General features: G+C 51.8%; 2 protein-coding genes across 2 annotated transcripts; one reads left to right on the forward strand and one right to left on the reverse strand.

The window, feature by feature from the left end:
- Positions 1–8917: 8917 nt before the first annotated feature.
- Positions 8918–12031, forward strand: EI90DRAFT_3016987 (uncharacterized protein; the record flags this gene model as incomplete). The annotated part of the gene is made up of 11 exons (XM_039057060.1): positions 8918–9254; positions 9344–9442; positions 9497–9708; positions 9769–9847; positions 9886–9970; positions 10024–10053; positions 10206–10437; positions 10601–10792; positions 10850–11672; positions 11751–11951; positions 11994–12031. 11 exons carry the CDS (start codon positions 8918–8920, stop codon positions 12029–12031), a joined length of 2328 nt encoding a protein of 775 aa, XP_038915280.1.
- A 357-nt stretch (positions 12032–12388) lies between these two features.
- EI90DRAFT_3016988 (uncharacterized protein) lies at positions 12389–13948 on the reverse strand (the record flags this gene model as incomplete). The annotated part of the gene is made up of 1 exon (XM_039057061.1): positions 12389–13948. The coding sequence occupies one exon, from the start codon at positions 13946–13948 to the stop codon at positions 12389–12391; it is 1560 nt and encodes a 519-aa protein (XP_038915281.1).
- Positions 13949–14490: the final 542 nt, after the last annotated feature.

The raw sequence follows: 14490 nt of genomic DNA on the forward strand, positions 1-14490 counted from the left end.
CTCGCCCAGAATCCACCATGTGACTACTTAGTCACAACACCTTCTTTTGCCTATTTTGGACTAACCCGTGCCAGGCCACGGACATATTCATTCATTTGAATTCATTTCCTTTTCCCTCAGTTCTTCACGCATATTGGCTGAGACTGAGGTTAGTTAGTTACATTCCCTCATTGCTTTATCATTGTAACTTATATTATGTATATTACCTCTAGTCATTACTCATAGGTAATATATCTAGTTCTTCACGCATATTGGCTGAGACTGAGTCATTACTCATAGTCCAGCTCCGAGATCACAAGTGTCGCTCATCAACAGTTATGAGAACAATGAGGAAACAACGTACGTCAGAAATGCCACCTATGCACGATGCAGGTAGCATAAGTCGTCGAAGAACATTCGCTCCGGGATCGAGAAAGGGCGTACCAAAAGCTTTATAAACCACGCATCCTCAGGGTAGTTTGAAAAATACGTATACACTTGGATCGTCGTGGCGCCAAGTATCCTGGTTCACAGTGGGACAGTGAAAGGTGTCATATCCATTCCCGGCCATCGACTTCCGGGCTCTCCGACCCCTCCGTTCTAACTCCGCTCCCCCCTCACCAACCTCGGAGCCCCCGTATTCCGCAAACCTCCTGGTACCCCTCGATGGTCACCACCCCCTCATTTCAATTTATTACCTACGCCTCCCTAAGTACGGAGCCCCGAAGACTTCCGGACAGCTCCGACGTCCGCTAGCGCACTCCCGCCTCCGCTGGGCAATACACTCGCCTGCCCTGCAGAGTCCACCTTCGGGCTTATCCCTCCTTTCCGTTTCTGGGTTAACGCCTGCCTTTCCGCTAACCCCGCGAACCGACTCGTCGGTAATATTCAGTCGGCTAATGTCTTAACCCCGTTAGCTCCGCTCCGTCCGGCTCCGCCAATTGCGGAACCGTCTCCGCTGTAACCATATATATACACTACTTGTACATAGGTTACGCCCCAGCAGATAAATCAACTAGAGTTACCCCCACTAGGTTCTAAGTGCCAGTCAGTAAGTTAGGGCACGGACGTGTCACTAGGCACAGCGCTCCTGGCAGAAGTCGCTGAGGCCAAAGCCCCCCGTTACGGAGACATTCCTTCGTCTTAAATCTGGTCTCTGACAGTATTTATCTGCTCCCTGACTAGTACACGTCTTGTATGGCACCAAAAGTCCTTCGCACTCGTTCGCAACTACGCACATTGGTCCCCAACTCCGCTTCACCTTCCCCAGAACCCTCTCAGCCTGGTCCTAGTCGATTGGCGAGAAACCCAGTTGAGTTTCGAAGCTTTTCTAACCTTGAAACCCCTCTCCCATCGACTCCGATCATGCGCCCCGCTAGGAATCGATCACCAGTCGCAGACTCCGACTTCGGAGACACCACGGAACAACCCATAGATCCCGCCCACTTCTTTGGACTCGGTTCCGAGGTCCCCGACTTCGTCGACCCTCCTCCCGCTGATCCTCCCATCCCCACTGTTCCAACCACCGACGATGCCGAACCCACCTCCAACGTGGCCATTACACAATTGGCCCAAGCCATTGCCAGTCTGGCTCGTCACACCGGACGACGACGACGACCACCATCTTCCGCTCTCCGGACCAAGGTCCGCGAACCCGAACAGTTTGACGGGAAGGATCCCCGAGAACTCCGAGTATTCTTGGTCCAATGCGAGCTCAACTTCCAGGACCGTCCCCTCGCTTTCGCTAGTGACCGCGCTAAAGTCATATTTGCGCAGTCCTACCTCAAGGGAATGGCCCTCGATTGGTTTGAGCCGGACCTGTTATTCGACCAGAATTCCACGCTTCGTCCGTGATGGATGAACGACTATCAAGAGTTCGTTAACGAACTTCAAACTAACTTCGGCCCTCACGATCCTGTGGGTGACGCCGAGGTTCAACTAATGACGTTAGACATGAAGGACGGACACCACATCAACAAATACGTCGTCGAATTCAATCGACACGCCTCTCAACTCCACGGTTACGGAGAAGCCGCGCTTCGTCGTTTCTTCTACAACGGATTGCCGGAACGTATCAAGGATGATATTGCCAGAGTAGGTAAACCCTCTACTCTCTCTGAGCTTCGCACCCTGTCCCAAACTCTCGATGTGCGCTATTGGGAGCGTAAATCGGAAGTTACACGTCACGCGAAACCCTCTTCCTCTAACGTCTTCGACAAGTCCACCGCCGCTTCTCGTTCCGACCCCGTCCCTTCCTCCTCCTCTTTCAACTCCGCTTCCGGTAGTAGGCCTCCGAAGGACAACAAGAAGTCCGAGGCCAGCTCCGTTAAACCGGACCTCTCTTCTAAACTCGGAGACAACGGCAAGCTCACGCCACAAGAGCGTAAGCGCCGCCTCGACGAGAAACTTTGTATGTTCTGCGGTCAGTCTGGCCATATGGTCAAGGATTGTCCCAAGTCTTCTTCTCGCGCATCTAAGGCCCGTTCGGCCCAGACCGAGGAGCAAGGATCCGCTTCCGCAGAAGCAAAAAATTAGTCCGCACCCCCGTGGACTCCGCACGGACCGGGGGTTGCGATCCTTCCTTCCGTGCGCTCAAAGAAGTGCGTTTAAACGCGTCTTCCATTTCCGACCTATCCTCCCTCCACATTCCCGTTTCCTTTTCTCTCTCAAATGGTCTATTTTCTCCTTTCAATGTTGACCCTTCGGGCAATGTTCTACCCGTTGTAGATAGTGTTGTTGATGTACCACTCTCTCCTCCACCCCCTCCGACTACTTCCGTAGATCGATCCACCTCTCTCCGCTTCGCTTCTTCTTTTTCTCCTCCTGTTTCTCCTCCGTCCAATAGTAGGACACAAAATAAACCTTTCCGCTCCTATGAGAACGTACCCGCACTCGTAGATTCTGGGTCTTCGGACTGCTTCATCGACGACACCTTCGTAAAAAAGCTGGCCTTGAAGACATACCAGATCAAACCCCTACAACTACGCCTATTCGACGGTAGCACCAACTCAATCATAACCCGTGCCGTTGATATTCCCCTCCGCTTCGCTTCCGGAAACATCACCCCCACGACTTTCTTTGTCACATCGCTGGATGGATCATGTTCCCTAGTCCTAGGACACAACTGGCTTACCCGCTACAATCCGTTGATTGACTGGGTCTCAAGCAGTATCACGTTCCGAACTTCCGAACCTACCAAGACAGTCACTCCGAGCTCTCCCCCGTCGTCTCCGGCAACACTGCCGTCGTCCGACATCCAACCATCTGATGTTTCGCCAGCACCTCAGTCACGGGCTGCTACTCCTCCATTACCATCTATCGAGTTCGTCAGCCGTTCCGCATTCGCGAAGGCTTGCCGACTCGAAGGATCGGTATCCTTCAGCCTAACCATCCCTTCCGAGGAAAGCCACTTGAGGGCTGCCTCTCCCCACACCGATTCCGTCGACCTCTCGGCCGTTCCGAAGGAGTATCACGAGTTCGCGGACGTGTTCAGTAAGAGCAAGGCCTCGACGCTGGCACCGCACCGTGAGCACGACCTAAAGATCGACCTTGAGGAAGGCACCTCCCCACCCTTGGGTACCATGTACTCTCTCTCTCCTTCGGAACTCGAGGCCCTCCGGGCGTTCTTAGATGAGCACCTGGCCTCCGGTTTCATCCGTCCCGCTACCTCCGCTCACGCGGCACCGGTCCTCTTCGTCCGCAAGAAAGACGGATCCCTCCGTCTTTGCGTCGACTTCCGAGGGCTGAACAAGATCACCAAAAAGGATCGCTACCCACTTCCCCGCATTTCCGACCTCCTTGACGCACCTAGCCATGCCACGGTCTATACCAGACTCGACCTCCGGCATGCCTACCACCTGGTTCGCATCGCAGCAGGCGACGAATGGAAGACTTCCTTCCGCACGCGCTATGGTTCCTATGAGTGGCTTGTCATGCCATTCGGTCTCACGAATGCACCTGCGGCTTTCCAGCGATTCGTAAACACGATCTTTGCCGACCTCCTGGACGTTTCTGTGGTAGTCTACCTAGACGACATCCTTACCTACTCGGAAGACATGGCTTCGCATCAGGAGCATGTCCGAGAAGTTCTTAGGAGACTCCGCAAACACGGCCTATACGCCAATCCGAAGAAATGCGAGTTCCATACGGACACTACGGAATATCTCGGTTACTGCCTCTCTCCTTCCGGACTCACCATGTCCATCGAGAAAGTCAAAGCCGTCCAAGATTGGCCCGAGCCCCGTAAAGTCAAGGATGTCCAATCCTTCCTTGGCTTCGCTAACTTCTACCAGCGTTTCATTCACCAATACTCCGACATTGTGGTCCCCTTGATGCGCCTCACGCGTAAAGGAGCCCCCTGGCTATTCTCCGACGACTGTCGCGCCGCTTTCAACACCTTGAAAGAGGCCTTCACTTCCGCTCCTATCCTCACGCATTGGCTACCCGACGCCCCCCTCATTGTAGAAACCGACGCTTCCGATTACGCGATCTCCGGAATCCTCTCCATTCGCTGTGATGATGGAGAGATTCGCCCCGTCGCTTTCCGCTCAAGAACACTCTCGGCGCCGGAGCTCAATTACGACACCCATGACAAAGAACTGCTCGCCATTCATGATGCGTTCCGATCATGGCGTCATTACCTCGAAGGTTCAGGAACCCCAATCGACGTCGTCACCGACCACAAGAACCTCGAGTATTTCTCCACCACCAAACTCTTGACCCGGCGGCAAGCCCGCTGGTCAGAGTTCCTCTCCCAATTCCACATGACAGTCCGATTCCGTCCCGGAAGACTCGGAGTTAAACCAGATGCGTTGACAAGACGCTGGGACGTCTATCCCAAAGAAGGGGATATGGACTACGCTCGCGTCAACCCACAGAACTTCCGACCGGTCTTCACTTCGGAGCAGCTCACTGCGTCCTTACGAGCCACGTTCCTAGCTGCCACAGTAATCCGAGCAGCCGTACTCGTCGACACAGAGGCTCTTCATCGAGACATCCTAACCTCCCTCTCCTCCGACACCTCAATCTCTTCTCATCTCGCTTCCCCCAACCTCCCCAACTCCCGCTGGTCCGTTGATGCCGAAGGCCTCTTAAGGCTGGACAATCGCATTTACGTGCCGGATTCTAACGATCTCCGTCTCCGCGTTTTGCGAGACAAACACGACCACCAACTTTCCGGACACTTCGGGCAAAACCGGACTCTGGATCTAGTGCGTCGTGAGTATACCTGGCCGGGTATCTGTAACTTCGTCAAGAGTTACGTATCCTCCTGCACTTCGTGTGCCCGAGCCAAGGTCCCCCGTCATAAGCCTTACGGCTTACTCAAACAACTCCCCATCCCCGAACGTCCTTGGAACTCCATCTCCATGGATTTCATCGAACAGCTACCCTCCTCTTCCGGATTCACTTCCATCTTGGTCGTCGTGGACCGCCTGTCCAAACAGTGCATTTTTATCCCTACCCACGATACCATCACCTCTCCGGAACTGGCCAAGCTTTTCCTCCTCCATGTGTTCTCCAAGCACGGAGTTCCATCCCACGTCACCTCCGACAGGGGTCCGGAGTTTGTCTCTCATTTCTTCCGTTCACTTGGTAAGGCCCTCGACATCCGCCTCCACTTCACCTCCGGTTATCACCCGGAAGGAGACGGTCAGACCGAACGGATGAACCAGACGCTCGAGCAGTACCTGCGTATTTACAGTAACTACCAGCAGGACAATTGGTCCGAACTCCTGCCTCTTGCAGAGTTCGCATACAACAACGCTCCGAATGCCACCACGGGCGTCTCCCCGTTCTTCGCCAACAAAGGCTACCACCTGAACATCACTGTTCACCTGGAGCGAGACCTGACATCGGTACGCGCCCAAGAGTACTCCGTCGATCTCGACTCCCTCCACCACTTCCTTCGCGAGGAAATGCATCTCGCCCAGATCCGTTATCAGGGCCCGGCAGACTCTCGCCGGAGCCCTGCCCCAGCTTTTGAAGTAGGAACCTCGGTCTACGTGAAGGCCAAGTACTTCCGTTCCACTCGACCTTCCAAAAAGCTCTCCGAGAAAAACCTCGGCCCATTCGAGATCATCGCCCGCGTTGGAACCCACTCCCTCACTCTCCGCCTGCCGGATAACATGCGAGCCATTCACCCGGTATTCCATGTCTCGCAGATCGAACCATCTGTCCCAAACACCATTCCGAATCGCCACCAGCCACCTCCGCCTCCCGTAGAAATCGAAGGCGAGATGGAGTTCGAGATCGAGGAGATACTCGACTCCAAGATCGACCGACGTAGACGCAACAAGTTGCTCTACTTGGTCAAGTGGCTAGGCTATGAAGGGACCGACGAGGAGACACAATGGCTCCTTGCCGGTGAACTCGATCACGCCTCCGACCTCGTCGAAGCGTTCCACTCTCGGTACCCAGCGAAGCCTGGACCCGAAGCTCCTTAGGAACCCCGACTCCTCTCCCATTTCTCCTTTCCCCTCCGCTCCTCACTTTCGTTTTCATTTTTATTTTCCTCATTGTTTCTCTTCCTGTAAGTGCAGCTCCCCTCGTCTTACTAATTCTGGGCCTTCAAGGGTTCAGGCCTAAGAAGGGGATACTGTCATATCCATTCCCGGCCATCGACTTCCGGGCTCTCCGACCCCTCCGTTCTAACTCCGCTCCCCCCTCACCAACCTCGGAGCTCCCGTATTCCGCAAACCTCCCGGTACCCCTCGATGGTCACCACCCCCTCATTTCAATTTATTACCTACGCCTCCCTAAGTACGGAGCCCCGAAGACTTCCGGACAGCTCCGACGTCCGCTAGCGCACTCCTGCCTCCGCTGGGCAATACACTCGCCTGCCCTGCAGAGTCCACCTTCGGGCTTATCCCTCCTTTCCGTTTCTGGGTTAACGCCTGCCTTTCCGCTAACCCTGCAAACCGACTCGTCGGTAATATTCAGTCGGCTAATGTCTTAACCCCGTTAGCTCCGCTCCGTCCGGCTCCGCCAATTGCGGAACCGTCTCCGCTGTAACCATATATATACACTACTTGTACATAGGTTACGCCCCAGCAGATAAATCAACTAGAGTTACCCCCACTAGGTTCTAAGTGCCAGTCAGTAAGTTAGGGCACGGACGTGTCACTAGGCACAGCGCTCCTGGCAGAAGTCGCTGAGGCCAAAGCCCCCCGTTACGGAGACATTCCTTCGTCTTAAATCTGGTCTCTGACAAAAGGCTCAATCGGCGATTCGACTGTGTCACAACCTGTGATGCCTACGTTGCATTGAGGAACATCCCAGAGACGTAACCTCCCAATAAGTCGTCAATAGGTGTCATTGCACGACCAGCCTAATTGATCAGTCCTTGAGGCCACGGCTTCTGGGGGAGCTCGAATAACGAGTTTTTTGCTAGAAGGGAGCATTTACCACAATCTTCGCGTTATGCAACAGTAGTTTCTACCTTTCTAGCCCTTAAAGGCTCCTTCCCTCTCCCTGGGAGTAGAGGGGACTAGGCCGGCTACGAATATAGGAAAAACTGCACCTTCCTGCCAAAGGCGAGGAGGCTAGTCGGGGGACCAAAGGGTCTTAGCTTAGCTGATGGAGTCGCTCAAACGTACTGTGCGCTGAGCTGTGGAATTGCCTCGTGCAGCACTCGAACTGGTCGATCTGCTAACGCGACGGAGGTTTTTCAAAAGGCGCGGATTTCTGAGGAAATCACTCTATATTAAAACATTTGCCGAGCGGTCAGGGACAGATTAGCGGTGAGTGCAATGTAGCTGGAGAAATTCTATGTCAGTATTAGTCAATGTCAACTTGGAAAAGGTACAATCGGCTAATTAAGTGGTGGCTCTTGCTGGAGGGCACGCGGCGCAGGGTCATTTTCTCACTACATATTGATCTGTAATATAATATATACACCCTATCTGAAGCTGAATAACCATTTTCCCGGGTATGTCTCATATTTTCTTGACCTGGCGTATCCCCGATATCAAAGCGCCGTGTCGCACGACACTGAGAAAAATGAATCCATGTTCAAAACTCGACTAGAAAACTGCCAGTTCCTGCGATTGTCTTTTACAAGAATTTGATCAGAATCGTGTCCAAATCTATTTATATATCGTGATCTGATCACGATGAAAATCATGGCATCTCGCAAGAGTGACTAACAGATGAAAGCATCATTAATATGGGACATATCTACAATATTGCTGTTATAAGTATCATGGGACATTCGTAGGACCCAGACCTGACATCCCCGTTATTGGCACCATAGTGATGGTAGAGACAATGGAAGGATGAGATGTGAGAGCAGCCGGCATTGCCCCGTTCGGAGGGAATGCATGTGGTCGCGTGATAATTCAATATGGGGTAATAGATGTGGTCAAACGGAGTTGGCACTGCCACCACCAAACGGACCAGCCCTCATGCAGGCCTTGCGCAGATGCGCCGTTTGGGTTACTAGGGGATGCTGCTTGGGGGAGATGACCCATGCCGACATACACGAGTTAGAACCAGGGGCTTGTTGTACGCACACCGATTATTTATATTGGAACCCTGACGTACATCAAATACAACGCGCGGCTCCGATTAAGGCATGCGCAATGTCCCGGAGCGCCACCTAGTCCCTGTACCATCCACCAGACACCGTGAAGAAATCAAAGGGGAAAATGAAGGGAGAATGGGCTTGTGGTTGGTCCTGTAGGTGCAGCCATGCCACAGAGGAGACGGGGGCCGGGATAGTGGAGGATTCATTTGAATAACATGTCAGCTCCATTATACAAAACTGCAGTGCAGATGGTGGGTTGAACGGTGCAGGAATGCACAAAACGGTGTAGATACAAACCTCTCCCCTAAAGTTTGTTTAATAAATCAAATCTGATGGTTTGGATGCAAATTTTGAAGGAAATTTTCCGTTTCCACCTAAACGGTGAACGGCCCTAGAACAAGATACCAGCTCAGAATGCCCCCTCCCTTGCCGGATGCATCTGGCGACGTGTCAAACGCATCAATTCTCATGTTACAGGCCAATTTTTCCAACAGCCTGACTTTGTTGACAACAGCGCCCTCCGTGAATGACTTTCTGAAGGCTACGGATGGCCCTTTCGCCCGTCTGAGGAGCCTGGTTGGACAACACACTTCCACAAAAGATATGCCACAGTTCCAACCCCTTGCCCCCCTTGAGGATGTTGTAAAGAACATTGTGCAAGAGCCACGGGGGCACACCTCCGTCAAGGCAGTCAGAGGTATTGGGAATATACTTGATGAAGCATCCGTGATAGACGACCTCAGCTTTGAAGGTGCATTATTTCCCTCACTGCTCAAACTGTTTAGAAGCTCTCAACACTGTGCAGTTTTCATGGAGACGTGTATGGCTGCGTATGCCCAGAAAAGGGGGAAGTCCCCCAAGAAGTAATGAAGAAGTTCCGCTCTCATAATGCGACTGATACAGGCCAAACCGCTTGGCAGACATGGCTTAAGCTTCACCGTAGGTTAACAATATGCTCACAGCTCATCTTAGAGACTAATCATTTCTCAGCAGGACTCGATAGCCAAGATGCAGCAAGCCTCTGCAAGTCGGAGCATCTGGAAATCGAGGAGAAGTATCCAGACAGGGCGGACGAAGCAAAAGCCTTTTATGACAAAGTTCTCGTGCATTACGGAGACATTATTTTGTCTAAGGACGAAAGAGAGACCCAACCTAATGAAAGTCTCCACCTGCTTCAGAAAATGACAGGACAATATGCAGCACAGGTGAAGTAGATTGAGCGGAGCAGTTATAGAAATCAATCTAACTACATGTTGTCATGATAGGTCTGTGCACTTAGTTCCACCCATCCCATTGGCATTGCTGTAGTGGGATTTGTAGCGGATGAGACCGTCCCCCGGAACAGTCCACAGTAGCTTTCACCAGCTCACCGATTATGGCAGAAATGGTGAAGGCTATGGGTCTGCCACTCACCGAGGATGCAGCCCTTGCCATAAGAAATCTGTATGATGGCATAAAGGCTTTCAGGTATGCAGCGCAAGCACAGGAAAGTGCAGATAGCTTACTCGTAATTCTTTTAGCCCATACCAACCCGATATCAGCAAACAGAGGTATGAGCACCTCGTCCTCATGGTCCCCATCAGCTGAAATTACTGCAGAAGCTTCCTTCGTCATCTTTGTGCAACAATGAGGAGTTTGGCGCATCAGGCCTGATGAAGTCTGTTGTAGCAACTGCCAGGTAAAGTGTCCATTTCCATGATAGCCTGGACAAATACCTGACGGTGAAGATGGAGGCCATGGACGAAAACGACATCGATTATCATACACAGATATTGAAAAGGAAAGACGGCCTTGCCATGGCAGACAAGTCATATGGCCCACATAGCCGACGCTGCACTGAGGCTGCTGCGCAGCTTAAAACAATGATACATACGTCCTACTTTGACAGAGCACTTCACATTGCCTATCTGATATCTGGTGTCAGAGGAGGCAACGTGTGTAAGCGAGCTTGGGACCGACTGGAGGGTTGCAAACATACTTCCATTCTTACTTGAGCATCATCTCCGTTTTGCTGGCTGGCATCGTGGCATCCGACATTTGAACGAGTCGCTCCCTTGTGATTGGACCCCACATGAGTCTGCTCGGGGTATGATGCAGCTCTACCACTCCGACCCTGAACAGAAATTGAGAATCGAGACAATGACAGAAGGTAAGGGAATGTCAGTGAAGTTCCAAAGGGCACAGCTGATGGGTTACAACTCACCAGAGGAGTATGAGAAGCGTGAGGTGCTCCATTACGCACCTGATGCAAATGGGAGTGTTGGCAAATACATGCTACCTGAAAATGAGGTGAGGAGGGCAGTTGCCAAAGCTGTGCTCACCGTGGCATGACCTAGGAAACGCAAGGCAGACTTACCAGACTCACCGGAAGGGAATACGGTCGGAGACGGTAAGATAGAGTCTCCATCTCCCAAGCGAGTTAGGAAGAAGTCCAAAGCCACCCGCATGCATGCTCCAGCAAAGGCCAAGCCTCCTTGCATGGTTCCTGGGAACAACAGTCAGGTGAATGAAGCTAGACTGCCACAGAATAAGGCAGTAGGACCACAGGGTGATGACGTGGTATCGGGGACACCGGATAATAACTCACCTGTATCCAGCGGGTCATTGTCACTGATACTCCCTTCAAAGATAGAGCCGCTCAACTTGTTGAAGCTGAAGGCCACTCACATGCATGCTTTAGCAAAGGCCAAGCCCCCTCGCATGAGGCCCAGGAACAGCAGTCAGGTGGATGGAGCCAGACTGCCACAGAATGAGGTGACAGGAGCACAGGAGGATGAGGTGGTACCAGAGACAGTGTCACCGAGTAACAGCTCACCTTTATCAAGCGGGTCCTTATCACTGATACTCCCTTCAAAAATAGAGCCGCTCAACCTGCCCACGTTCTCACTGGAAGTACGCTCCAGATCCCAACCGGAATGCAAGCTGCAACTCACTGACATCCCGCAAAATGATGTCTTCATGGAACGAACTAGCAAAACGGTTCCAGAATCGCATACCTCAATGGTTATCCCTCCTATTAGGTTGATTCATCCAACCCCCAACAGCACTCCAGCTAGAGGGCAATCGATGTCAGGATCGAATAATAATGGGATTACGTATCTCACTGTGAACAAAGGGCCAACACCCCGGGCATGCTCAGAGATGCCATCTTCCACAACAAGCACGAGTGGTGAGCCTGCCACCTTTGACACCTTGTTCAAATGTGCACGACACTCGGTGTGGTGAGCTGCACTGAAAATTCTGCCAGTGGTTCGTTCGGAGGCACTATTGAAAGAAAATGTCAAATGCTTGGTGGAGATCGACATCATTAAACTGCACATCGACAAGAAGGTACCACCTCCTGAAACCTTGGACACAGCTCAGCACTGGGAAATCGTTAGGGACGTTGGAGATGAGCTTCGTGGTAAAGGTGCCAATGTAGGAAGACTTGCCGGGGACATCCGACGAAGTTAGTGATGAGAAAGATGAGGTTTTGAACATGTGGATCCAGATGTTGCCTGGTTGAAGGATAGCCCAACATTACGCTAATCGCTAAAAGCATGAATAGATATTATTTACGATGGAGGTATCACACAGGTCATTATTTAACTCATAGCCGTGCAACTTGTAAGCTTGACAAATGTAAGATGGATACTGTAAATGTGAACACAAATACAGAGCGGTCCGAGTTACAGAGAGGGTGATACACCAGCCCAAGAGTCGCAATACGAGTTACCACATGCTGATGTCCGTATAAGTCCGTTTCACACTGCAGTAAATAAGAACATATGCTCTGCATAGTGAGAATCAAGAACAGGGTGCAGGTGCTACAAATGGTAGACCACGTATGAAACGTATGAACGGCGGCCACAACCCCCTCCTGCATAATGTTACACGTCTCTCCAACTACAACCCCCGTAGTTCCTCTGTGGTCAGCTTGTTTAGGGGAGCAGGTGGATTCTCCACCACTTTGAGTGTAAAGAGGCCAGTTTTTGGCTGCCAATGAATGGACTCAAACTCCTCTTGAGACAGGTTCCCTGACCTCTTCAGCATCTCGTTTGTTCGTAGTTCGATGCCCTCAAAAAGTTGCCTTGCAGAACTGGCAATGAAACAAATGACACCAGGATAGATAGAACCCTCTGAGGGGTAGATTCGTTGATGGAATGCGCGTTTGAAGCGGCGAAGGCGACAAAGGATAAGGCAGAAATGAAGGAGAGCAAAATGTTCCTCTTTGCTCAACTCAAAGGGCCTGCACAGGCACATCTTTTCGAGCACGTCTTGTTTGAAGGTCACCTCAACCACTTTGAATGGTAAACGTCCTTGGCTGGACGTTGTCGTCATAATCCGGAAGCGATTGTATTCAAAGAGGTCTTGGGAGTACATCCAGGTCCACAGCTCCGTTGTCTCAGTTGGCAAGGTGTCTGGGCCTTGAGGGATTAGCAGGGCAGGTGCACGGTCCAAGAGAGTCTGGATCATGGTTTGGTTGAGCCCACGAGAAAAGACCTCACCAACAAATCCAAGCTCATATACCCCAATGTATCCGCTGGGTGTATAGTCATGCATGGCAATATCTCTGATAGTCACACCTGGGAATCTTGCTTGGAGGTATCGCCTGAGACTGTGAGCACTGTCTTGTGTCTTGCAGAGTAGGTTGAGACAGTGTGTCGACCCATCCCAGCTGTCCACTTTCTGATTCACTGTTGGGGCATGGACTTCATGATAGGCAAGAACCCCCCACTGCTTCACTGCATCCAGATCACCGCATAGCTCCAGTACCGGGCCTGACAGGCGTATGGATATACCTAGCCAAGTGTCGGTGGTGGCAGGGCCAGTGGCAGATGACAAGGGAACACTGATAACAGGCACCGTTTGGATGGATGATGGAAGGGGGTGTTGAGGGTGGTAGTACGAGAAAGGGATTTTGACAAATGCTGCCATGAGTGGAGCATGTGTGCCAATGGGGAATGGGATTCTCATGCTCTTCCATTTCCTGCCTTCCAAGGCTGTACTACGATGCAGACCCTCTTCATATTTCAACCCAAGCCAGACTCCCTGAAGGATGTTCTTCATCATGCTGGAGAAGCGTTTGAAGGAAGTAGGATCTCCGTTGGGGGCAAGCGCTTGGAGGCATTGCTCCATGACAAAGTGCTGGGCAGAGTGATCGTCATTCGGGGCCGCAAACAAGAATTGCTGTGGGCGGGTACGTGTAGCGGTTGCCATAACAACAAAGTCAAATCCTACAATGATGTCCCCCTTCACAGCGCCTTTTGGATCCTTGGACTCGGTTCCATATCTCCCATTGAAGAGCAAGCTCCGCCACCTGGTCAAGTAAAGGTGGACATGACCGAGACACTGCAAAGCATTTCTCGCCATACTCCACCCTCCAATGGGGAACCCCCCACCTTTCCAGAGTGAGGGCAAAGGCCAAGGCAGAGGCACTAAGGGTGGGGTCATGGACCTCAGCATGAATGCCCTCCGAGGCGTCAAAGATGGTCCCAAGGACTAACTCTTGAACTGGCCATGTCAGAAGTTCCACACCACCCAATATGGCACATGCATCAAGAGAAACGAGGTAGCAATAGCGAAGATGCCCTCATAGCTCTCCAATCCAGCGTTCAATCTCAATAACGGTGTCATGATGGTAGTTTTCAGATTCCGCAATCATCCGGGAGTGGAACAGCTTGTCAAGGTAGACTTCTGACTTGCGCTTGAGTATAGCCATAATTTCACGGTGAGAGGGAAGGATTTCTGCACGGCAGAGATGGGAGACTACGTCTTGAACATGGCGAAGAAGTTGCTTTACTGTGGACTGCATGCCAATGATCTTCTCCCTCCACTCAGATGTTGGAAGCCACTTCAGACCGTCGGGAGAACAAAGTAGATCGATGTTAAGGATTGGCAGCGGAATGTACTGGAAGGGGCGATGACGCTGAAGGAGAGAACGAAGGAAGGTCAGTTGGGAGGTTCAAACGAGACCACCACCAAGCTGTTCCCTGGTTCTTTAGTTA

Source organism: Cantharellus anzutake (assembly GCF_015039405.1).
Source record: "Cantharellus anzutake strain C23 chromosome Unknown EI90scaffold_29, whole genome shotgun sequence".
NCBI classification, from domain to species: Eukaryota; Fungi; Basidiomycota; class Agaricomycetes; order Cantharellales; family Hydnaceae; genus Cantharellus; species Cantharellus anzutake.